At 36.6% G+C, this 27,395-nt stretch overlaps 1 protein-coding gene across 3 annotated transcripts in view; it reads left to right on the forward strand.

Moving 5' to 3' along the window:
* The window catches only part of LOC110031970 (histone-lysine N-methyltransferase SUVR5), a 71,964-nt gene that overhangs the window by 22,192 nt on the left and 22,377 nt on the right, over positions 1 to 27,395 (forward strand). For 2 of the 3 annotated variants that reach the window (XM_020735436.1, XM_020735437.1), the window contains exons 5-7: positions 17,512 to 17,622; positions 18,686 to 21,529; positions 21,767 to 21,928. In XM_020735436.1, the coding sequence (XP_020591095.1) occupies positions 17,512 to 17,622; positions 18,686 to 21,529; positions 21,767 to 21,928 (3,117 nt within the window). Of the gene's footprint in view, positions 1 to 17,511; positions 17,623 to 18,685; positions 21,530 to 21,766; positions 21,929 to 22,147; positions 22,268 to 27,395 lie in introns of all 3 variants that reach the window. The other variant, XM_020735439.1, reaches the window with a different exon arrangement.

A 27,395-nucleotide genomic window follows, 5' to 3' on the forward strand; every position in this document is an offset into this window, starting at 1 on the left:
GGGGGGGGGGGGGGGGGGGGGGGGGGTGGAGCTCTCCGTTGATGTCTTGCCACTAACTGAGTGTTAATCTGAGGGCCTAACCTATCAAGCAGAAGATGTGGTTTGTAGCACTCACATTGGCGCAATCATTCACGAAGAGATGCAAAAGCTATTAGAGGTTGGATACATCAGAAGTACAATACCTGAAGTGGGTGGTCAATGTGGTGATGGCCTCAAAGTTGAATTACAAGTAGAGAATGTGTATCGATTTCTCTAGTCTTAACTCGGCCTGCCTAAAGGATAGCTACCTCTTGCCATGAGTCGATGCACTTGTCTACTCAGTAATTGGTCATTCAATTATGAGTTTCCCAGACATTTTCTACTGGTACCACCAAATCAAGATGCATCTCACAAATACTGAAAATGCTATATTTATTTGTAAAGTGGTGAGTATTTTGGTATAATGTAATGCCCTTTTGGCTTAAGAATGCGGGAGTCACCTATCAAAAGATAATGGATGCAATCTTTGCCATTCAGAAATGAAATAACATTAAAGTGTGTGTCAATAATATTCTAGTTAAGAGTAAATGACTCGAACAACGTGTAAATGATCTAAAATAACTTTTGAAATTTTAAGAAAAAATAACATGAAATTAAATCCGTTAAAGTATAAATTTGGAGTCGGAACAAAAAAATTCTTATTCGTAGGAAATATGTTAACTCTTGAAGGAGTTAAAGAAAATCCTGAAAAAGTTCAAGTACTCAGAGACATGTCATCCTCTCGCAACATGAAATAATTACAAAAGTTAGCAGGTTGAATCGCAGGTTTCAACCATTTTATCTCTTGGTCTGGGGATAAATGCGTCGTTTTCTTCAAAACCTTGAGACATGCAAAAAAATTTGCATGGATGGTAAAATGTGAATAAGCCTTCAAGCAACTGAAGAGCTTCCTCGCGTTATAGCCTTTTACTTTAGAGCTCGAATGTTGGTGAGGAGTTGTCTACGTGAGGAATGAGGAAAGTAGTTCCCAATTTACTACATTAGCCAAATCCTTAAGAGCGCTGAAATCAGGTATTTGATTATGAAAAAAACTAACATTTGCTCCAGTTGTTTCACAACAGGGGTTTCGACCATACTTTCAAACAAGTTATTACCGATCATCCTCTCAAGTTGATTCTTGTTAGGCTAGATCATTCTTGGCGATTTCTCAAATAGGCGGTTGAGCTCAGCGAATTCGACCTATTCTATAAGCCTAGAACAACGATTAAGGCGTAGGCTGTCACTTGTTTTCTTGTAGATTTATCCGAACTTGGTAATCAAGAAAATGAAGCATCAATTGAGCACCCAACTTGGGTCCTCCACATGGATGGAGCATCAAGTTAAAATGAAGTTGGACCAATAAAGCTGCTGAGAAGTCTGATCAAGTACCACCTGTGCCATTCAGCAAAAGTCAAGTTTGAGGTAATCAACAACCAAGTCGAGCATGAAGCCTTCATCGTCGGGTTGCATTTCGCCCAAGGATCAAACTAAGACTGCGGTCTCACTCAACATGTAGTCAATCAAGTGAACGACCATTTCGAGGCTAGGGAAGATACATTGAAATACCTCGCGAAGGTGAAGATGAAGATAGGAAAATTTGAATCCTTCATAATAGAACATATTTCAAAGGATGAGAGATAAGTAGGCGATCTCATGTCCGGATGCAACCATACAGTCAAAATGCTGCTGCAGAAACTCACTTGTCCAACGATTAAGGAAGCTGAAGTCATGGGTGTAGAGATTGAAGAAACCGTATGTTGGGTGGATCCATAACGTCCAAATTTTCAATAATGGGAACTAACTGTTAAATTAAAGGACTAAAGGTGATTCAGAATCAAGACAACATAATTCCCTATCCTAAACAAAGAACTTTTTCGAAGGTTTGCAACATCATGTGCTTCAGATGCGTGCACGAAGATGAAATGACTGAAATTCTCAAAGAAGTTCATTTGGGTGAGTGCGACAGATAGTCAGGAAGGGTTATTTTTGGCCAACCCTCAGTAAATATGTAGAAAATTTTTCAAGAAGTTACAAACAATATAAAAAATTTGCTTCTATGCAATTAAAACATTCCCACAAAATAACCCATTATGAGTTCTTGGCCATTCATCATCGGGAGGCTAGACCTTCTGGGGTCGTTTCCCCCTTCTAGGGCATAATAAAAGTTTATTCTATTCATGATTGACCACTTGAAATGGATCGAAGCTAAGCTCTTGTCAGGTCATTTGCTAAAGTCATCCGTTAATCCGCCGATACAGCCTGCCCCTGGTGATTATCACCGTAATGAAACACAATTCGCTAATAAAAAAGTTAAGGATTTATACTGGAGCCAGGGAGTTAAAGTTTGTCTTTGTTCATCATTTGTGGACGAATCGGCAGGCTGAAGCCACATGAAGCTAATCTTAAACTTAATAAGAAGGAAGGATGAAGGAACAAAGCTAAGTGGGCTGACTTCCTTTCATCTATTTTATTTACACTTAAGACGACACCTTTAAAAATGACTAGATAGACCCCAGTCATGTTTTAACATGGGACAGAAGCTATGCTGCCAATCAACTATAATCTAAATAGCTATAGTCACAACATCAAGTTTTTATGAAGGAAAATTCGATGAATGGCAAATCATCAACAAGGAGAGCATGGAGACTCCACCGGACTTACTGATGGAAGAATGAGCTAAACCCAATTTAAAGGAGGAAGTCAAGAGAAGAATTGCTCGGTATCAAGACACACGTCAAGGGAAAATATTTCAGGGATGCCATTCTCATGTTGAAGGAAGCCGATTTGGCCACACAGCCAATTTATCGAAATTTGGATCAAACATGTACAGTCTGCTTATCATCAACAAATGAATCACCCTAGTAGCTTACAAGTTACAGATGTATGCTAGAAAGGAAGTACTGGACCCTAGAGTGGAATGACTTAAAAACATTTTATCCCTAAAAGCTATGTACTCTATTACTCAAAATTTACCTAGCGAGTCACCTGTAAAAGCTTTCCTTTTAACAAAGATTCACTTAGAACTTTATTCCGTTGAGTCATTTACACTATGAGAAAGTTGTTGCGCTCATCCAAAAAAGCTGTAGACTGCTCTCTTTGGAAGGCCGGAAGCCTCCAAGCTACAAAATCTTGCTGGAGTAGCTCACGAGCCCCCAAGGAAGCTGGACCTGGAGGAAAACTGGAAGCCCCTCTGTAGGCGAAAGGATAGGTTTTGGCAAAAAGGTTAAAAACATCTTATCATAGAATTGAGTTGGGCCAAATGAAACACCTAATCGAATCTTCAAAATAAAAGTAGAATCTATACCTATGAAATTACACACATAAGCATTATTACTTTCACCACGATACGAATTATACAGGGATAAACGAACTCACTCGAGAAACTCTGCTGCAGAAAGCTGAACGCTGCTTACAAACTCCACCTAAAGTCGCCACCAATTAGGCGGAGAAAACAACACAATTAAAAATTTTTAAGTGGCACAAACATAACATTTCTTGCAGAGACATAATAGAGGAAGGCACAGAATTGAAAAAGTAAATTGATTTCACATTGAAAAAGGTAAGTTTATTGTATTCGATCATTTGGTCATTTACATGTTCTTTACCAAAAAAAAAAAAAAAAAACGAAGAGGTCTTGCAGTTGCCCATCCGTTGAATCATGAGGCTTATTTTTCATTACCCTCCGTTAAATCGAGAGGTCTTTTTCTTGATGACCAGATGCCAAAGTTGAAAAAGAGAAGGCAAACTTGTACTCAACGACAGAAAAGATGATGGGAAGTTGTGGTCACGACATGGCTGACCAGGAAACAGGTAGCTCAATGATGTCTCCAAAACGTTTCTCTATGGTGGTGAGGCCACCCATGCGAGGTCTAGTGCTCGTGAAGTTCACAAATTCAATAACCCGATGAGAAGGTTGATGGATGTAACATGGTACTAAATATCTACTTGACATCTGGTTATGTCAAAACCATTGACACAAAATCCCCTTCATCGAGGAAGAACATCATAGAGAAAAGATTTCTATAATCAACATGACCCAGCAAACATTTCTTCGTTGGTGTATCCTCCTTGGAGGTTGGACTAATTTATTGTCACTGACTTCAAACTTCGAAAATTCAATGTTCAGATTTAACAAATTAGAAGTTCTCCTTCTCGGATACCAGCGAACAAGAAGTTTAGAAGCCAGGAGGCAAGTAAAAGTCTTCTGGCTCGCCCTTGCTCCTTCCCCGACCTCTATATGTTTGCCTAAATTTTGTTCTTATGTTCTTAAGTCCATTTCAGGTTTTCTCTTTCCGAGTTGAAACGGACCTCCCAATGTTTATAGGTAGGGGAGGACAAGGAACCGGTGGAAGCAATAAAAGCAACATTAATGGCCTTGAATAACCATGAAATCATATCGTGACACGTCAATTTTGATAAATACCCCAGCGTTACCAATAATTGTGATGGACGTTCCCAACGAATATTCCCCCACACTCAAAAGGTCATATCTCTCTTGGTAGAATGTCGCCACAACAATATTAAGCACTTGGGGAACTCAACGAATTGTTTGAATAAAAGCCATCTGGCTCGAAGAAGTTTATTGAATGATATTTATATCTTCAAGTGACAGGGAATTCAATAATGGCTTATTTAGATTGTTTCTCTGTTGCATGTTATTATTCTTACTCACTCTGTAACACTTAAGTATTTTAAAACCCTTGTACTTACCACTCTCAGAATGAAGTTCAAGAAGTGGAGATTAGACTCTCCTTTTTATGACAAGATTTGTAATTATTAGCGCTGAATTCTCTTTAGAGGTGAGTCTAAATTGTTACCTCTGCGAAGATAGCAACAACATTCACTTAATAAGTCTGGTGTGAGGCATGACCCATCTGAGGCGACGAATTAATTGAGAGATCATTGGAAGTACATATAGTGTAAGACTTGAATCGAGTGCATCATACTCAACAAAGGAAGAAACTTCTATCAAAAGAAATAGGCAGACATCCACCTTCAAAATTATGAGGCCTCATTCCTGGAATGTAATTAAAGATTGTCTATATTAATTCAGATAGCTGAATGTTGGAGGTACCAAATCTAAAAGTAATCAACGATCCACTTTTGAAGAATTATGAGGTATGCTCATTTAACTTTGAACTCAAAACATTTGTCGAGTCGAAAACTACTCCCTGAGATGGATGTCTCAGACGACATTTTTATTTAGCATCTCCAATGAAAGAAAAAAAATAACAACAATTTACAAACGAAGAAAAGTACAGGATGAGAGGACGACTCACTAGGAATGCCACATTACGAATCTGTAGAGCCCTCCTCACATCTCTCCTTACCCTCATTTTCCTCCTTGGACTTGGTGAGTATTTCTTCAAATTTTTCTATATTCGCAATTCTAAGTAGATTGTATTATTTATCACTAAGTGAACATAGCAGTAGAGGACCTCGTTTTGAAACTTCTAAAGAATTTACTGCTAAAAAAACCACATTCATTTCATTGATAACGAGTTTATATAGAGCTTTACGAGTTACAACATTTACAAATCTCACACTCCCCCTCAAGATGGGAAGAAGATATTCACTAAGCCCATCTTGTAGATAAGCTAGACAAATCTAATGAGCTAAGTCCTTTGGTGAGGCAATCAACCATTTACTCTCCAGTGGCTACATGACATAGCTCCAGCAATCCATTATTCAGCTTTTCCTTGATGAAGATCCTATCAATCTCCACATGTTTGGCTCTATCATGCTGCTCCGGGTTGTTGACAATGCTGATCGAGGACTTTTTGTCGCACCACAACTTCATTTGAGCTCCTTGGTCCACTTTGAGCTCTACTAACAAGGCTCTCAGCCACATCATCTCAACAACTTTTAAGGCCATTATCCTATACTCTGCTTCTGTTGTTGACCTCGCTACTACCGATTGTTTCTTAATTTTCCAAGTGTCAAGTTGCCCCCTACGAACATGCAATATCCAGATGTAAATCTCCTGTCATCAACACAACTTGCCCAGTCACATTCACAATAACCCTCAATGCCTACATGTCCATTCTTCTTGAAGATCAACCTCTTTCATAGTGCACCCTTTAGTTACCTCAGAATCTGATACATTGCATCCATATGACCCTTCCTTGGATCATGTATTTAGCGGCTCGCCGCAAATGAGATGTCGAGACTCATTTGACTCAAATCAGATGACCCACCAATCTCTGATATGTCTCATGATCAATTGGCTCTTACGCTTCTCAACTCACCCTTCTGATCAATTGGAGATTGTGAGCTTGCATCTCAGCATGTTTGTTTCTGTGAGGAGATCTAATACATACTTTCTCTAAGATAAGACCATTCACTCTAGTCCATGGGTCTTTTCAATCCCAAAGAAGTATCTGAATTGTCCAAGATCCTTCATCTCAAATTCTTTTTTCAATCTTACCTTTAATTGAGCAATCTTTGTCTCATCACTTATGATAATCATTTCATCAACATACACAACAAGCATAGTAATGCAATCGTCATTTTGATGAAAGAACGCTTCATGGTCGGCATTGATCTATTGATATCCCATGCCCGTTATAGCTTTTCTAAACTTATCAAATCAGACTTAAGTAGACTGTTTCAAGTCATACAATATTTTCCTGAGCCTGCACACCTTACCTACTGTCTGATCTATACTAAATCTTGGTAGTATGTCCATATACACCTCCAATAACTCACCATGAAGAAATGTATTCTTCATATCGAGTTGGTGTAACCTCCACCCTCCATTCACAACCAGAGAAATCAGTGTCCTCTTCACTACCGGTGCAATGGTCTCGCCATAGTCAATGTCATACATCTGACTGTATTCTTTCGCCACCAATCGTGTCTTGTAATGCTCCACTTTTTCTTCTGAATTTTGTTTTGCTATGAAGATCCACTTGCACCAAACTACTTTTATGCCTGTTGGCAATGGTATTATTTCCCACGTCCTGTTCTTCTTGAGAGCATCCAGTTCTTCCAATACGGCAGTCTTCCGCTTTGGATCCTCCTTAGTTACTTGCCAACACTTGCATATAGAGACCGTCTAAAGATGCAATTAATTTTTCGTGTACAGACGATAAGTTAGATATGTGACAAACTGAGCATTGTCATATGACAAACCAAAACAATCAGGAGAATGACCTGTATTGCTGCAAAAGGTCCTCCTTTAAGTCATGGGAGAGGGTGAAGAAGGAAGAGGAATCATATCACCTGGGTAATCAGATCCTGAAGTGGATGGTGTAGTCGTGCAGGTGTCTTAGGAGTCGAGGTAGAATGGAACAAATGAATTGATGGCACGAGTGGCACGACAGGTACTGTTCTCTCATTCTGCCTTATCCTCCTTGTATACACTCTCAACTCTCCTAGAGCTTGAATCACTTCACCTTCGTGCTCATTTTTTCTCATTTTGCGGCTCTTCTTGAGTCGATCCTTCCCACACAACGGACAATGCATCGTTCCCACATTTACCAATCTTTGACCATCACTACTCTCCTCGTCACTTCTCATACCTTCATTATCTGGCAAATCACCAAAGGGTGAGACCACCTCTAATGTGTAGTACAGTTTGAGTTCTCTAAATGATACATCCATGCTCATGAACAGTTTCCTCTATCGGACTCAAACAAACATATCCCTTTTGGGTAGCAGCATAGCCCACGAAAACACACTTTACTACTCTAGGATCTAGCTTCCCTACTGATTTTTTGTTGTTCTTCACAAAGCATACACAACAAAAAATTTTTAATAGGAGGATCTCACCATAATTCATTTCAACAACACAAGGAAATTTCAAATCCAACATTTTTGAAGGCATTTTGTTGATCAATTGAGCGGTTGTCAAAACTGTTTGTCCCCACAGGTGTTTTTGGACATTTATCGAGATCATCATGCTTCGTGCTTCTAGTGTTTGTTCTTCCTCTCCGCAACTCTATTTTGTTCTGATGTTATGGACAAGTGGTTTGATGCAGTATCCCCTGGGCTGACATTTACCCTCCAAATGCCTTCTTAGTATATTGTCCTATTATCAGACCTTAATATATTCACTAATGCACCATATTGAGTCTGAGCTATCTTTTAAAAGTCTTTAAAGTAGGCAAGCACATCGTATTTATTTCTCATCAGATATAACCTAGCAACACAAAATATCTATAGTAATTCATCAAAGTTGTAGAACATGGTCCCCATACATATAATAATCAGATTCTGAAGTGGATGGTATAATCGTGTAGGTGTCTCAGGAGTCAGGGTAGAATGAGACAAATGACTTGATGAAACAAGTGGCACTACGGTTACTGTTCCCTCATGCTGCCTTTTCCTCATTGTATACACACTTAACTCTCCTAAAGTTTAAATCCTTTCACCTTTGGGCTCATTTTTCTCATTTTTTTGACCTTCTTGAGTCGATCCTTCCCACACAACGGACAAGACATCGTTCTCACATGTACCAATCTCTGACCATCACCACTCTCCTTGTCACGCCTCTACCTCCAGTATCTTCCAAGTCACCAAAGGGTGAGGTCACCTCTAAGGTGTAGTACAGTTCGAGTTCTCTAAAGGACACATCCATGCTCATGAACAACCTCTTCTCTATTGGACTCCAACAAACATACCACTTGTATGTACCAGAATAACCCACTAAAACACACTTGACTGCTCTAGGAACTAGCTTCCCTACTGATGGTTTGTTGTTCTTCCCAAAACATACACAACAAAAAATCTTTTAATTATCTCATTTCAACAACGCACAAGAAAATTGCGAGTCCAATACTCTTGTAGGTATTTTGTTGATTAATGAGCGGTTGTCAAAACTGCTTGCCCCACAGGTGTTTTGGGACATTTATCGAGATCATCATGCTTCGGGCTGTCTCTAGAAAGTGTCTGTTAATTCTCTCCGCAACTCCATTTTGTTCCAATGTTATGGACAATTGGTTTGACGTTGTATTTCCTGGGCTGGCATGTACTCTCCAAATTCCTTGTAAGTATATTTTGTCCTATTATCTGAACTTAATATATTCACTAATGCGTCGTATTGATTCTGAATCATCCTGTAAAAGTCTTTATAGTCGGAAAACACATCGTTTTTATTTCTTATCAGATATAACTAAGTAGCACGAGAATAACAATAAAAAAATGTTACATAATTTCTATAGTAATTCATCAAGGTTGTAGAACATGGTCCCCATACATTTGAATGCATCAAATCAAAACACAAAAATTCATGTTAGAGAACTAACATAAGTGTTTCTGGTATGTTTACCCAACTCACATGCATTACACGAGTTTTTGTTTATTTTTCTTCTCATACAAAGTATGATACAAACAACTCAAAAGACTAAACGAAGAGTGTTCCATGAGTCTGTGATGTAGCAACAACATATCCTCCACACTCCCAAATCCTCCTACTCCAGCACTCTCTATCATGGATGTCAGTGTTGAGTTCATCCCCTCTCTATCCAAATACCAGAGCCTACTTTGCCATCTGTCAGTTCCAAGTCTCAGAACAATCCCCTTCTCTTGAAAGATCATTTGAGGAATATCAAAAGAAACAACATATTTTATTGGAGAATAATAACACTAATGGATAAAAATGTTCACTGAAAAAGAATGAGCATCTAAAATATTGGACAAAATCATAGAATTGGAATATTTCTCTGAACCCATGCCAACCACAGATTGTGTTGTACTATCAGTAGTTTGAATGCTCTTTGGAACTCTTAGATGAGTATAGGAAGCAAACTCACTAACATTATCTATCACATGTCGAAATGCACCAAAATCTATTATTTATTCTAGTGATCTTATGGTGAGTATAGAGGCGAGAACATGTGTATGAAGGGTACCTTTAGCTGAGTGAGCATTAGCAGCAGTGTTCCCCTTTGATGACGATACAATGGATGCATTCTCATTCACATCTTTCTGCTTCCTTTTTAACATCTCTAGTAACTTGTGATCGTCATCGTTAAAGACTACCTATGTCTCTACCTCACTCTTCGTTACTATCAAATTTGCCCAATAGCCCCCTCTTTCACCCCATTTGGCCTCCATAATTACATCCTTTAAATAAATCGAAATATCGTCAATAAATAACTTGTTATCCTTTAAAATTGGTAAAATTACATGAAAATGATTTGAATGACTGCTTTCATCCTTTGAATAAATCGAAATATCATCAATAAATACTATCATAAATATAATTAAAATGGTCAAAAGATTATGTTTATTAGATTCATAAAAAATATTAGCGTATTTTTCAATCTAAAATGTATCACCACAGATTTGGAATGCCTATATCGATTTCTGAATGTTGGCTTCGCTATCTTATTCTTTAATTCTCAGTTGATGATTAAAAATATACAAGCTCCTTCTAATAATCAATGAGATCATCAATTATCATCAAAAAATATTTATTCTTAATGATGAGCTTATTTAATTCTTGTTGTTTATATACGTCTTGAAACTCACATATTTTCTTATAAATAATACTGAAGCACCTCAAGGTGATTGTGTTAGGCGTGATTTATAGTTCCTACGACTGGATATTCAATTCTTTCAATTATATGTCATTCTATTTAGTACTTTGGATACTTGCTCTGAACTTGACAATTTTTTAATAGTAAAATTTTTTTTTCTCGTTAGTGGTTTCTAGGTAAATCATTTAGAAAAATTTTTGGATACTCCCTTATCATTAGAATATCATTCAACCGTCATCTCCGTACTAGTATCTTTTGCATGAGCATAAAAACTTAGATTGCCATTGTTTAATAATTTGAAAATTTTCCTAGAAGGTTCATAGATGTTAATCTTCTTTCTCCATAAAATTGATTTTTGGTCTCTCCAGTTAAATTGAATTTAACTACATTATTATTACAATCTATAGTTACGAATTTGTTTGATAACAAATACATATCTGACATTCAATCAAATTCAACCAATGGTAATACAGTCAGCTATGCCTTTAATTTTTTTTCACAAATATTCTAATTTACCTCTCACATTTGGTAAACATTCATATAACTTTCATTCGACATTTTAATTGATTAAACAACATGAATTACTGTCAAACCCATCACTCTAACTAAAATGTCTGCAGTAAATGATTGAGCAGCTCTCATAACAAATAATATTCGTATTGATTATTCCAGAGAGTTATAATATCTATAATAAGATAAAAATGCATTGAAATACTTCAAATGAATTATTTACTTTTAACATAGAGCCTAGTATATTATAAAACTAAAAGACAAGTACTCTATTACATACTAAAATTTTTCTAAATGTTTAATATACATGTGATAATCTCAGACGAATCCTTAGCTTCTCTCTATGATAATGCATACAATTTGAGTTGAATTTTTTGCTCAGTCTGGCTTTTATTTGGCACTGATCCTGTAGATTCAGTTAGTCTCTGTCTACCAAGCTCCTATGTGATGGTGCAGTACTAGGTTTGGTTTCCACTGGAGCTTTCTGTCAAGAGTAGAGCAATTCTTTGCTATATGTTCTGGATGGCAACACCAAAGATAAATGTTAGATTGTGATAAACACTAACTCTTATGAAATTTTCAAATCTTTTACACTTCTTAGCATTACTCGGGCTTCCAAAATTGTTGGATTTGGCATTCTTAGTTATTTACTTTTCTGATTGAGATGATTGCTTAGTTGAGAACTCTGTGAAGTCCTGAATTCATCTATATTTTCCCTCTTTTGAAAACCATGGCTTCTCATAGTTTGTATGTTTAGCTAAATGACTCCGGCTTCCCGCCAGACGTGTCATGCAAGGGATTTCCGCTACACTGGCCAACTAGCTGAACCGGCTGGCAATAGACCGGTCTATTGAAGACCAGCCCAAGGGAATCCCAGCGTGGAGTGGCCCGGGCGAGATCCCTGACGAAACGAGTGGCCTTCTGTGCCCCTTCCCCTGCCTTTTTTATGATTTTCTTTCCTGTAGGGATATATATTGTTGTTTCAGAGTTCATGGTTTAGTTTATGTTGTGTTTTTTCAGATTCCTTTGTGGAGCTATTCTCCTTGTTCTAGGGTTATATCCGTGGAGGTGGTGGTGCTCCGGCTGTATCCTACTGTAAGTCGCTGTTGTATAATTTCCTTTTACCTTCCCAAATCTGCTCCTCCCCTCTCCCCTCTCCTCAGCCACTGGTCTCCCCCTTCGTCACCCACAACACCCAACTAACCCCCCTTTCTTGCAAGTTAATACTGTTGTCCAATCCACCCCCACTTCATCGCGGCACTTGGCCACCCATTAATTTCAGTCATATCTTGTTGTCCCGCCTTCCTACCTCCTTTCCAACTCCTCCTAACCATTGCCCACAACCTACCAACTACAACCCTTCCTACTTGTTGTCCATAAAATTCTACACCTCCCCCTCGCTGCCACCAGCTTACCAACATCCCTTCCAATCATCCCTATCCCTCTAGCTGATCCCCACCACCCATTGGGATACATCTTAGTGGTGTTTACTTATGTCGTTTATGTTTTGTGTTGTTGTGTCCGGTTTCGTTGTGTTGTAACCTTATTTCCTTATTAATAAAAGTTTGTTTTGTGTTTTCACAGTTTTTCCTACTAGTTCCGATATCACTCAATTCTTATGGCTCCTACCAATATAGAATAATCATCAATTCTAAGAGGAATAAAAATTATCTAACCTTATCTTTTAATCTATATAAGAACCTATCAAATTTCTCTTCTCCATTTGGAATTAGTTACAATGCATATCTCAAAAGCATAGTTAACTCAGTTTCATAGTGCATGATTGAGCAATCACCTTGCAGCAATCTAATAAACTTTTCATGCATTTGTCTTCTAGTTGAAAGTGATACATCAAGGGATTGTTTTGTCGGTTGCAAAAAGAGTGCACTACATTTCTTTTGCAGGGGTTTTGAAATGAGGACATTTGGTTGAAAGAATTCCAAATGCAGTGTAAAATTACAATGCATTAGGAATTCATTCCTTAGTTTCTTTTCAATTTATTTGGAATTCGTTGGATTGTGTGAATTTCAAATGCATAGTTTTATGTCAAGTGTCGCCGGCCGTCGTCAATTCCATGCCACCACCGCCACCAATCATCCGCCTGCATGCCCGTTATCAAGCTCATTTTTTACATTGCTTTAATTTTATTTTAAACTAAATAAGAAAATATGAAGTCCTTTGTTTATTTTACCCTAAATCAATAGCTCCAAAGTATTTTAAATACAATACATTACTTCTACACTGCATTTCTTTTACACTACATTACTTTTCCAGCAAACCAAATAGCTCCTAAATGTCTTCACAATCTTTAACCATACCAGGTTAGTAATACCATATATTCTTAATTTTGATCTTCATTTTTAGGTTGGATTGATTTTTGTTTTTTATTCCCTAATTAACTTTAGACATGGCTACTTTGTTTTTGTTAGGTATTGTTTTTCCCTTAGTTGCATATCGAATGGCTATTATATATGTGTTGTTATCATGAAGCACTTACTATTTCTAGCATATTTGTTAGTATATGATGCATCATCTTCTTTCTCATTCCAAATTTTGGATGCATGTGCACGGCAAATTTTATGGTTGTGTGTTTACTTTTGACCATTATCACTATTTTCATTGAGCTGTTATGTGGCTCAAAGATTTGTTCGCAGACCACTTTCATTTTCTTGTCCAAAGGGACTTTAATGGCAATGATGAAATTTAGTCCACCGCCAATGATTGAATCAATGCTCTGATCATGCTGATGGCATCAAAATCACTTAGCAATTGCATTAGCCTCCTCCTTTCTATGATAATTCAATTGACTGTTGTGCTTCAACTTTACACAATCGTTAACAAGAAAAAAATATACATTTATATTTGGGCCAAAGATCGACGGGGAGAGCTGAAATCTTATGTTGGATCAAAGATAAACAACAGAGGAGTGGTCTTCAAACTTGGTTGGGCAAAATATCAATGATGCAAGTTCTTCAATTTGGTCCGACTAAAATCAACAACTCTTCAATAGTTTATCTATATAATTTTAGCTTTTTCTGAGTTTTCTTTTTTTGTACAATTTCAATTATCTGTCTTATTATTGGTTAATAGAATGGTAAAGACAACTAATTATCATACCGAGCAAGTCTGTTTGAAGCTATCCATTTATTGAGAGGTTTGATGAAAAAATTATAGAGCAATATGATTTTTGTAGATTTAGAAAAAACTTATGATAAAGTTCCATGTGAAGTATTTTGGAGAGTTCTAGAAAAGAACGGTATTCATATTGTTTTTGTTCAAGTCTTTAAAGATGTGTATACTATAGTTGTTACTCGTGTTTGAAGACAAGGATGATTGACCAAGTATTTTCCTATTTCAGTTGGATTACATCGAGGATTGGCTTTAAGCCCATATCCTTTTGCTTTTCTTATGGATGTTATTATTAGATATTTACAGGAGGATTTATCTTGGTGTATGATATTCGTTGATGATATCCTTCTTGTGAATAAAACTAGTGAGTTTAGGAAAATTTTGATTTATGGAAATCAACTTAAGAGTCTAAAGGTTTTCGTTTGAGTAGCTCTAAAAGTAAATATGTGGAATGTAATTTAGTAATAGTAGATCTAGTGGTGGGGTTGTAATAATGGGTGATCCAACCATTAAAAGGAGTGAACGTTTTAGATATCTTGGGCTTATTGCTCAAAGTGATGGTGATATGGATGGCGATGTTATTAGTAGAATTCAAGTTGGATGGTTGAAGTGGAGGAATACAATGGGTTTATTGTATGATAGAAAAATACCACTTAGACTTAAAGGAAAATTTTATGATATGATTGTGAGATCTGTAGTGCTTTATGGAGTAGAATGTTAGCCTATAAACGAGAAGCATAAAATTAAGTATTGTATTGCTAAGATGAGAATGCTCAGGTGGATGAATGGTTTTACTCTTAAAGATAAAATGTGAAACTAATATATCCCTAGAAGTGTTGGAGTAGCTCTAGTGCCAGACAAGATTAGAGAGGGTCACCTTAAATGGTTTGGTCATATTAAACATCGACCATCTGATGACCCTTTATGAGAGTAGATGTTTTAGATTTGACTTATACTAAGAAAGGTAGAGGTAGACCTAAAAAAACTTGGCATGTTGTCTAAAAATGATCTTAATATATTAGAATTAAATGAAAATATGACCTCAATAATACACAATGGAGAAAAAGGATTCATGTAGCTAAACTCCACTTAGTGGGATAAAGGTTTGTTGTCGTTGTTGTTGTTGTGCGGCTTTATAAATCAATATACTTATTAACTTCGAACCTCAAGCAATTATGATGTGTCATTCAATATTAAGTTGAGTCACTTCAAATTTTTAGTCATTTGTAGTCCTTAACAAGAAAGAAATCACTCCTGTCAAACCAATAATCGATGACAGAGGATTGGCCTTCCAACTCGATCAAACCAAATATCAATGATGTAGGATCTTCTGTTTATGTGTACAAAAGATTAGTGAATTTTAATCGTTCATTTATGTTTTGTTAGCATTTTTCAAAGATTAACTTTTATTCCTCTTTATATTTTATTTTATTTTTATCTTCTCCTTTAGCGGCCAGGCAAACAAATTATAACATCTAACCCTCTCCTAATGAGCAATTTAAAGACTGAATACAATAACAAGCATAGGACCGTAAGACTCTATGATGATAACCATCCAAAATTTAAGAGCCTATAAAAAATTTCAACTATAAATAGTCATTGGTGGAAAAATAATGGAAGGATGAAAAGGCTTGCATTCAACCAATGATCGATGAAATAATGGTGGTTTGTAAATTAGTTGGAGTAAAAGTTGACTAGGCAAATTTTAATTTAACCTTATTAAATCTACACAGCCTTACAATCAGTTGCATGTGTTTTTGTGCAGAAGATTTGTTAAGCAATGGTAGGAGAAAGTCAAAATTGTACATATGTTTGTGAATGAGGGATTTGGTGATGCAAGGTATTTGAGTGTTGGGTTATCGAACTCAAGGAGGCTTAGTTTAACTCCATTGAACAAGAATTATTTAATCTCCATCTCTCAATGTACAGAGAATTCTAGTATTGAAAAGTTAAGGCATAAGAGTGGGCTTATTTTGGCACTGGAGCGGGAGACAAAAATATATAGAAAAGCGAGTGGAGGTAGGAAGTGGTAAGAGCTAGCAGATCAGCTAGTGAGAAAGAGTTGAGGTTCTCAACCGACTTCTTGGGAGAAAAGCTGTGAATGAGAGACTGGAGGAGAGCATGTCATTGAGTGGGGAAGATCACAAAAATGATGTTGGACTGGGAAGGCTAGGGTACGTCTAGATGTCTTTATGCTCAATGGACATTTTGTAGCTGCTACTGAAGCAAAGGTGCAGGTGTGCATGCTACGGGAAGAGAGAGAGAGAGAGAGAGATGCAATTTATTCTATATTATTGTTTTTGGTCACTTCTTTTTGTGGTAAAGATGGTGAGGATAATAAGATTTTATTTTAGAATGTATACATATCAATAACAAAAGATATAAATGTTATTTTTATTAGTTATTAAATGAGAATTTTGAGGAAGATATATTTAAAAAAAAAACGTAATGATGAAAATAATGAGTTTTACTATAAATTTAAAAAAAAAAAGTGGACTTAGCTCTGAAATGATGCATAAATGTAAAGTTTTACGCCTAGATATATCTATTGAGATTTATCAATGATTGTGTGATGATTTGGTTAACAAATCAAATAGTTTTTAATCAAGTCCATACATTGCTACTTCAGAAATGTTACTTATAGTACTTATTAAATGTGAAGTTCAAGGAGGAAATTTTTTTGAACATACTGAACAAAATAATAAAATATATTATAAATTGATTCAAGCAAGCGGGCTTAGCTCTGGAAAGATGCATAAAGGTAAAACTGTATGCCTTAATGTGAGATTTGTGGACTTGTTGACGATAGTGTAGTGGTTTGGTTAACAATTCAAACAGGTTTTATTCATGGCCATTAATTGTTAACTCTTATCATATGTATGAGTGTAATATGCAGCAATGTTTTGGTCATGCAGGACTTTTTTGGAGTAGAAATTTCCTAAGCGTGGTTTTCTTGAATGTTTACATCTCAATCTTCTGCATGTGCTTTCAATAGAGCTAGCATTCTCACGTTTATTTTCAAGATACGTTTCTTACATTGGGTCCTTGGTTTTGTTCAATTTACAGGATAATTGTAAATATTGCTCTTTTGAAATATCTACTTTCCATTTGGACTTTTTATTTTGGAAACATCTTTTGAATTTTTGTTCAAACAATTATTTCTTTATCTATTTATTATTCATTTTCACTTCATTCGCTACTTTTTTCTAGTGATATTTCTTTTTCCTGTCCCTTTTGACATAATTTCAAACTTTTATCAGCTTGTTCTCATTCAATTATCGCTTTTGATCCATTTATAAAGTTTGATGATTGCTCTCACACAAGGAATCAAATCTTCATTAGCTTTCTGAAGTTAACTTTTTTCGTACAGATGATACTTCCACAATATATTAGTAAAGATTGGCTGGAAAATTCTTTTGATGGCTGGGTGCAGAGATGTCGCATTGCTCCTAGTGCAGAATCCATTGAAAATCTAACTGAGGTATTTTCTTAATTTAAAATTTGATGATTCATTTGTTCTCAATTATTTCTCATAAAACGGATGTTAATGTCATTTATGTACTTTTTTATTTTCTTAGTCATTTTTAAAGTGTTGATGGACAATACAAACTTAAGAGAGCGATTGAAATTCATCAATACCTTGTGCCATCTACTTGATTTTTATTAAAATTTATGGTGACACTTGTAACCATTCTGTGGCTCATATTCCTCCTTATATCCTTAGCTGGCTTTACTATGTGTTATATGCATATTCTATAGATGTCTTTATAAGTCTTGATAATTTACTCAACAAAAAAAAATTCTAATTTACAATGTCCACAACTTGTCCATCAGCCAATTGTTAATATTTATTAATTATTGTAGGTTAATCATAATTATTATTCAAAAGTCTTATAAGCAACCCAAGTCTCTCTTCAGCAGCTGGCTAGGCCAGTTTGAATTAGCTTTCTGGTGAAACTATGGTGGCTTCAGTAGGCAGATAATCCTTCAATAATGTCCAAAGGGCATCCAGTAGCAGTTGAAGCGCATCGTTGATGTTTACTTTTGGAGATGAAAATTGAAGGTTCAAATTTATTGGAATATGCCTGGAGTGAATGGAAGTTAACAGATTTTTTGAAAAATTTTCTTAATTTGAGTGTCATATAACAAATCATATTGCAGCTGTATTGAACGAAAAGTCTCCTAAAAATGATAAATATTATCTATTTAATATCAGGTAAAATAATGTTCTTCAAAGTTGATTCTGGTTCTGTGTACTGGTGATCATTGAGATGATATTTGTGTTCTATGTTGTGTCACTCTCCTGGTCTTTTAGGGGCGAATCACTTCTGTTGCCTTGTGTTTTACTTCAAACTTGTTATTTTTAGTTTACACAATCGTATAGAATGGCCAAAGCCATCCCTTTTGAGAAACCATTTCAATCAGATATTTTGCATGGTTATGAGTACTCTGTCTATTCTATATTTATTTCTCTTTTCTTTATTCCGTCTTTTCACTTCAGATATTTTCTATTTTTTTTAATTTAAATTTCCCATGGGAACCAGGAAATAGTGGAGTCTGTTCTATGGAGTAAGGTGGATGAGCTTTGGAATGCACCTGTGCAGCCTGAGTTAGGTCCTGAATGGAAAACATGGAAACAAGAAGCAATGAAATGGTTTTTTGCTTCACATGTACGAGCTAGTGTTCAGGATTTTGAACATAATACTTCTGAATTTCTAGTAAAGGAGGAACCACAAACTAGTCGAAAACGTGTAAAGCTTGAAATTCGCCGGCCAGAAACCTCTGCTTATAAATTAGAAGTCCCTGATTGTGAAAGGCAATCTCACATAAAACGCCCGGATTATAATTGTGGACATGAAATTTCTGAAAACGTTTCTGAATTGCCTTTAAACTGTGAACCTAATAAAATGGTGGCACTACCTGCAATAGATGCAGTAACAGGTTCTGGCTACATGGTTGATGGAGGGAATGAGTCTGCAATTAAAGGCAGAGGTGCAGGCTGTCAAAGTACGGTTAGCACATCTACAGACGGAGCATGTTGCAAGGAATTAATGCTTCATGCCCTTGGTCAATCTGACTCCTCAAATAGGTATCGACAATGCCTAGCTTTCATAGAAGCTAAGGGAAGGCAATGTGGAAGGTGGGCAAATGATGGTGATATATACTGCTGTGTGCACTTGACTTTTCATTCTGCTAGAAAGTACCCTCATATTGATCAAATGTTTCCTGTTGAAGCTCCAATGTGCCAGGGTACTACTACACGTGGTAATAAATGTAAACATAGAGCTCGATACAACTCAACATTCTGCAAGAAACATTGGTTTCAGGGAAATCAGTCCTCAGTTGCAGCCGATTCTCTTTTGTTAGCAACTGATGAAATGTACCAAAGGAAGCAACGAGAAGGGCAAGTTCCAGAAAATCTCTCTAGCTCAAATGCAATTAGTGGCCCTGAACTGAGTTTGGTAAGAGAAGCTGCAAGTTCCGCAGAGGAAAACCTGATTCCCATCATGATAGAAGAAAGCTTGGATGAAAGAAACTGCTTAATGAAACAATCAGAACTTTGTGACGCACTGCCTATTGGTATAGGAATTTGTTCAGAGATTCAACACTGTGTTGGACATTATAGCCACAGCAATGTTGGCCAGTGCCAAGAATTTCCGAGGAGGCACACTATGTACTGTGAGAAGCACCTTCCTAGATTTCTTAAGCGTGCAAGGAATGGTAAAAGTCGGCTAATATCTAAAGATATTTTTATTAATCTTGTCAAAAATTGCTCCTCATGGAAACAAAAGTTGTGTCTTCATCAAGCTTGTGAACTTCTTTATGGATTCTTGAAAAATGGCTTATCCTCTCAAAAGTTTGTTTCAAGGGGTGACAATTTGAAATGGATATTAGCTGAGGCCTCTAAAGATGTAAATGTTGGAGACTACTTACTTAAGGTGGTTACCTGTGAAAGAGAAAAAATTATGGGGCTGTGGGGTCTTAATTGTGATTTAGATAAGCATGCCTTCTCTAAAGAAATCAACTCCTTACTTACAATGAACCAAAATTCTCACATGACTCTGAAATGCAGTATATGTTCTGAAATGTTTTCTGATGATCATATGCTTATTAGACACTGGACTGAAGTCCACAAAAAAGAAGCTCGGAGGTTGTTCAAAGGATATGCTTGTGCAGTATGCATGAACTTGTTCACTAACCGAAACGTACTAGAGACGCATGTGATTGAGAAACATGGAGTGCAATTTCTTGAGCATTCGATAGTAGTCAGGTGTGTATCTTGCAACAAACAATTTGCAAGTCATGAAAAACTGTGGCAGCATGTTTTCTCGTTCCATTTAACTGAATTAAGGTTACCAGATTTTAATCCAAGCAATTGTGGTCAATCAGAAGATAAAGCAGATCAGGCAATAATGGGAACCACAATTAAGCTATGTCAAAACAAGAGTGCCTTTGATAAAGATGATTCACAAAAATATGTTTGCCGGTTTTGTGGGTTAAAACTTGATCGCCTTCCAGACCTTGGTCGTCACCATCAAATTGCTCATACTATACCACACTCTGCTAGCCATTTCTCATCGAAGAGATCTTATTTTTTCAAACGCAGCAAATCTAGCCATTCTCGATTCTGGAAAAATGTTGGATCGGCATTCAGATTCAAGAATCAGAGTAACCGTGCGATGCTAGAACACTTTCAGTCTTCTAGGTTGGTATCCCAAGTGAAGCCAAAATTGTATAAGCAGCCATCAGAAGTGGTTGGCTTTGGAGGATTATCAGAATCTAATTGCTGCAATGTTGCAGAGACATTGTTTTCTATAATACAAAGAACAAAACAACGACCTAGTAATATAGAGATCCTATCTTTTGCACGCTCTGCTTGTTGCCGGACCAGTCTTGATGCTGCGCTAGTTGAGTATGGAGTATTGCCTGAGAATATTTATTTAAAAGCTGCAAAACTTTGCAGTGAGCTGAATATTCAAGTAGGTTGGCACCAGGAGGGATTTATTTGTCCAAGAGGATGTAAGCCTGTCACAAAACCTTATTTATTAGCTCCTCTAAAGTCTCTCCCATCCATGGTCATTGAAACTTCTAAAATAGAGTCCGTGAATGATGCCAAGTGGGAGATAGATGAATGCCACTATATTCTAAATGCAGAGCATTTTGATTGGAAACAAAGGCGAGATTCCATAGTTCTATGCAAAGATGTGAGCTTTGGGAAGGAAACAATTCCAGTGACTTGTGTGGTAGATGAGGATCTAAAGTATTTGCTTGCAACTGATGTTAGTGATGATTCTTGTACCCAAAATCCTTGGTTATCTATGCCTTGGCTAGGCTATACGTATGCCACTGAACGATTGATAGATCCGTCGCTTGGCCTTGATTCTAAGGTAAGTAATGTACCATTTTTTTCTTTTTGTTTACATAGTAGTCTCTATTTTAAATTTGGTTTGTGAGGAGGAAGTGAAGCATATGCTGGATTATGGTTTTTTCTTCCTTTTTGGTTGCTTTTGATGAGGTTGATTTTTTTTTTTTAAGGATGTCTATTTTTGGTCTTCATGCATCTTTGCCTTTGTTGGTCTTCATCCATCTTTGTATAAATTGTTCTCCTCATTTTCCTTATGCAGAGTTCACAACTGGGGTGCGCTTGTCCACAGCAGAAGTGTTATCCTGAAAGTTGTGATCATGTCTACCTCTTTGATAATGATTATGATGATGCTGTTGACATTCATGGTAAATTAATGCAAGGAAGATTCCCGTATGATGACCAAGGAAGAATTCTGCTAGAGGTACCGTAAGATTTATTTAGATTAATATTTTTTATTTTATGATACATTAATAGCATTTCTACATGACTCGCCTTCTGCATAGAAGTGTCATGATCAGCATAATGCAATTACTATCATGAAAAGCTCTTTGGGCTTGATATGAGTTCGACTCCTTTTTGTTGGATTGTTTAAATGATGTAAATTTGATGGATAGTTGTGCTTTTAATCTTTTTGGTAAAGTCTCATATGGAAGTCCGGGCAGCGGCACACACCATTATGGAGGTTTCTGGATACTGTTACCATCTCATGAGGGAACATGAAGAGTATGGAACTTACGGCTATGAGCAGGAGATGAAGTAGGTAGTGACTCTAAAAAAATGTCTCCACATTAGGATGTAGGAATAGATTATGTAATCCTTTGCTTTTCATATTTTCTTTATTTTATTTAAGTTATAGTATTTTTGGCTGTTGTGGATCTTACTCTGGAATTGATCGGTCAAGTAGGCGTCAATTGTTATATTTAATTTGTTTCAAATTATTGAATTGTGTTTAATGAAATAAACATTAACTCCAAAATATTTTTTATTGTTGGTTTTTTTTTGTCACTTTTATCATAGCTGTGACCAGCAATAAAATGTACGGAAGAGAGTTTGGATCATTCGCTAGCTACATGTTTGTTCCATGTAAGGTTTGATATTTTGCTGATAATGAAACATTAGCCTTGAAAAGTTGCGCACTTGCAAAGTTGGGCTAAGCCCTATGTGTAGCGAGCATACAACTTAAGATCTCATATCGTCCTGACCAGCATGGTAGAGCCCTTAGAAGGTGTCTTCTGGAAGCTCCTTGAGAAGTTTTCACGAACTTGTTAGGGAGAACTACCTGCCCAAAGCCATACACTTGTCTTACTAGGGAGAACTTCAACTATAGTAGTTGTGGCGTGCTCACTCAGGATCACCTTTAACCTAATGACACTCTTCTTGCTTACTTTCTCACTTGCTTGGGAACACGTGGAAGACAAGAAGGCACTTGGATATGTAAGCATTAATGGTTAAATCTGAAATTAATTGTCATGTCATTGCATTTATTTTTGTTAGCCGCTTAATTTTATAGAATTGAAGTATAATTTTTTTTGCCACTGCCCACTCAACCCAATGGGATTCAAGCCACGTCATCCTCCAAGTTCAACCAGAATCAAAAGCTGCGTCCATGATGAAATAACAATTATCACAGACGACAAAACCCGTTCCCTATAAATGTCTCCTCATTTGGGACAAAAAATCTCTTCCAAATCTCTCCTCATTTTGGACTAAAAACCTTTTCTAAATCTCCCTCTCCCTCCCTCCCTCCCTACCTCTCTCTCTCTCTCTCTCTCTGATTTAAGGAGGATCTCGGGCACTCTGATACAAATCTAAGGCGCAGCTGAAAGCTTGGCCATGCTTGTCCACTACCAACACTGCTCAAACATTTTTTCTTTCCGGTTCTTTTTTCTAGAATCTATTGCAGCTCAAATAAGAGTTTTTTTTCTCACTATAGTACTTCCTATGATAATTCTTCTCATTATTCTCAAGGTGAGTTCAACTCTGTAATGTTCCAACCTGTGAATCTTCATAAGATTCTAATAAATCTTCTCGACTATAATGGATGGTCATTTGATCGAACCACGCAAGCTCTCTATGCTTGTGCATGCTTTCTTTTTTTTCTTTTCTTTCTTTCTTTCTCTCTACCTCCTTATTGAGTAACATTTCTAGGAAAAATGGGCTTTTTTATTTATCTTATAAACTTTCAACATTTTTTCTCTCTATCTGTGTGTCTGTCTGTCTCTTACCCTCTCTGGTTGGAATCTTGGTTTGATGAGTAAATGCTATCAACATCCTTGGTGTCGTAGGTTGGAAAGTTTATCATCATTGTACTTCCTGTTGAAAAGAACCATGGCAAAATACCAGCAGCACTACTGTAGTTCTGACCTCAAGGCTCATCATGACTCTCCTCCCAACCTGAGAATCTATTTAGCAACAGCTCTTTTGATCACATGCGGCATCTTGACACAACTCGATGATCTTCACAAACCAGTCAGAGAGCCCTCAGATTTAGTCAAAACTTTCCTTCACCAACAACTCGTGGCAATTGTCCTACTTATTTTGTCTCTGCATCGGTGGAAAATTTTTTTTGTTAGTGCCACCCAATCTTTTCTAGCTTGCTAGAATGTCTAAAAGTCCTTTTATCCTAGAAACTCTTGACGAGGTGCTCCCAATGAAGTTCAAAACTCCTCATCTAGAGGTGTATGAGGGGACCCAAGATCTCTTAAATCATCTTGATAGATTGAAGAATATCTTGTTTTGGTACAGCGTATCCAATGTGCTTAAGCAGTAGTAAGGCAAGTTGTTATAGTATTATATGAACAAATTTGAGAAGTATTCTGCAAAATCACTAATGGAGACACAAATCTCACCAAGCCACTTTTGTCCTTGGGTTGCAGCCCTAAAAATTTAAGTTCTCTATTGTTAAGAACCCACCTGCCACCATGGAGGACATGTTGTATAAGCCCTTCAAAGTACATAAGTGTTGAGAAATTCATCAAGAAAGCCAAACAGCTCACTTTGCCTTCCATTGTTTCGGAAGGAGGAAAACAAAATCTTTGGAGTTCTACTCTAGCTCCTCATTCTTAGAACCAAATAGGGACATTTTTTTTTTGTTGGGGAGGTTCATACCTTCAACCTCTCCACTCCAGCCAAAGTAGACTTGCTTTGCTTCGTCTGAATGGATACCAAGATGAACCTCTACCTTCTATTCGAGCCAACCTTTCAAGGCAATTATGTCCTTAATTTAAACAGGGAGTATTTCGTATGACTCTCTCATTTGTGCAAGAACTCCAGGATCTTGGAAAAGCCTTGATTCTTTAAACTTGACATCTAAGAATTTCGAGCTTTTAAGGCTTTCCCAAAGAAATTCATCAAAGAAGGCAACCTAAAATAGTATTTGGTATGCCGTTGAGCTGACGTGCAACATGTTGATGCACTCCTTTCCATGCCAAGGTTCGGAACAAAAATAATTATGATGATGTAATTCATTGTCAAAAGTGTTAGTGTCAAGGCAAAACCAAAAACAAACATCAAAGACTTAGTATAAGGTACATGCCTATAATTCTCTCTCATTCTCATTCTTGTATTATTTGATAATGATGTGCCAGTTTATTGAATCATCTTCGAAAACACTATTGTTATCCAAGTAATCATCAACCACTTTTAGGTGCTCCATATCCTGATTGACATCTACTTGAGATCTGTTTGGGGCAGCTGGGGCTTATTAATAAGTTGCTGATAAGCAGTTGCCACAAATAAGCTGCTGAGCATTAGCTGATCCGGATAAGTTGATTGGTTGTTTTATTTGTGCGATTAGAAAACAACTGTTTTTTAGTTGTTTCTGAATAAATGACTATTCTGTCTCTGTGCAGTAATATTGTTTGCAACAAAACTATCATAGCAATATATTTGATGCTTGAAAAACAAAAAATCACTTCGGAGCAATACAAAAAATAAGATATACATTTTACTTAATAGTGAGTATTAAGATTGCTAAAAAAGAAAACTATTAAAATTGCAATTAAAAATTTGATAATATTAATTTTAAAATGCTGACGACGTATGTCACTAGCTACGTGTTCCTCCAGGGATACCATTTAACCTTGATCACTATCGGCAGTGGAATCTGTCGGACTGTTTGTCCACCGTAAGAAGTCACATTTCTCTGTGATGCTCCGATGGCACCTGCAGAACTGTCTCCCGTAATTGTGTCCGATGTGATGTCAGTAGGTAAGTCTGTAGTATCAGTGGTAGAGCAATCTTCAGATCCCTGAAATCCTAGAGCTTATCTTCCCAAAAAGATTAAAAAAAACCCATTAGCCATGATAAAAAATGAAATTCATAAAAAAATATACTAGAAATGGAAATAAACTAAAATTGTATTGAATAAAAAAACATAAATTGATAAAAAAAATTAATTAATTACAATATTGTGCAGGTGTGACGTCTCAGAGAACTCACTGCTCAAACCAATGAATTTGTCACTAAAAGGAGATTGTAGACTTTGTAAAAAAATGGGTTCTTGGTTGTCTTGACCCACGTAAAATCAGTCTCCTGTGTCACATCTGCATATTACAAAAAAAAAATCATCCAAAAGGTCCTCATAAACCGCTGCACTGAAAAGAAGAGAGGAACTTGGTTGCCTTCATTAGAATTTCACATATGGTATTAACTGACAACGACTAACATGTCATCCAGAACTCATAAAGTCAAATATCTCATCATGAATCTCTCAAACCCATTAAAAAAAATAAATGAAATGCAAATAAAAAAAAAATGGCAAACACCGTGAAAATTGCAAAGTAAAATATCAATAATACAACATAAAATAAATATAGACTTTATGAAATAAAAAAGTCATCCAATCAAACATCTAAAAATGGAACTTGTAAACCACTCTCTCAATTCAATCATTTTCGCGGCACCTTCGCCATCCTCGGTGTGACCTTCCTATGATTCTACTTCTGGTTGTGATATAAATTGTTCTACGTGATATTCATATGCTTTCGACCGGACCCATAAGTGGTCATCGGCAGTCATGTTGTAATCTACATCAGCTCGAGAATTGATGTTGTTAAATGTAGTTGTGGAGCGTCATTGCAGCCACAACAATATGAACCTGTTTCGGAGATGGATACGTCGGCATATCACGCAGTATGATTCATTTCTTCTTCCACACTCCAAACGTTCTTTCAATTATGTCGCGTAAGGAGTCTCTTTCTTTAATATTTCCTTTCTGCCTCGAGCAACACCGCTGGATCTTTTGAAATCACGAATGTGATATTTTGTATCAAGAAATGACTTTAGATATCCCCTCTGTAAGAGATATTTAACATCGAACAAGTAATACTGACATGTCCCAAATACAATAATGATTGTGGTTGATAACTTAACAAAACTGGAGGCGGGTGAGGGAAGCCGTGCCTTTGGTTTTTTTGTCGCAAAAACAAAAATATGACTATCATGTGCATTGTCTTCCCAACCAGTCATCGCAAAGTAAACGCATGTTGAAACGACAGACATAATAAATTAAATACAACCATGTCCCAAGCGGAACAAATAACATAAATAACATTGTTGAAGCCCAAATATCATGAAAATTTGAATGATAGTAGGAATAGAAAATGTTCCAAGCATATGAAATATTCACAGCATTATTTAAACAATACACAATCTTAAATGTCTCAAGTAGTTGTAATTAAAACAAGTTTCTCAGATCTTCATGCGATTGTACTAATATCGTAGGTACGGAAGTCTTTTGCCCTCGGGCATATTCACAAAAAAATCCTTATGGGTCGGATCTTCAAGCAATTCTATCGTAAATAAATACAACTCTTCCGAAAGTTCATCACTTGCATTCAGAATTTGCAGAACCGCATCCACTGAACCATCTTGTGCTTTGGGGGGGG

The sequence above is a fragment of the Phalaenopsis equestris genome, unplaced genomic scaffold (assembly GCF_001263595.1).
Source record: "Phalaenopsis equestris unplaced genomic scaffold, ASM126359v1 Scaffold000873, whole genome shotgun sequence".
Taxonomy (NCBI): domain Eukaryota; kingdom Viridiplantae; phylum Streptophyta; class Magnoliopsida; order Asparagales; family Orchidaceae; genus Phalaenopsis; species Phalaenopsis equestris.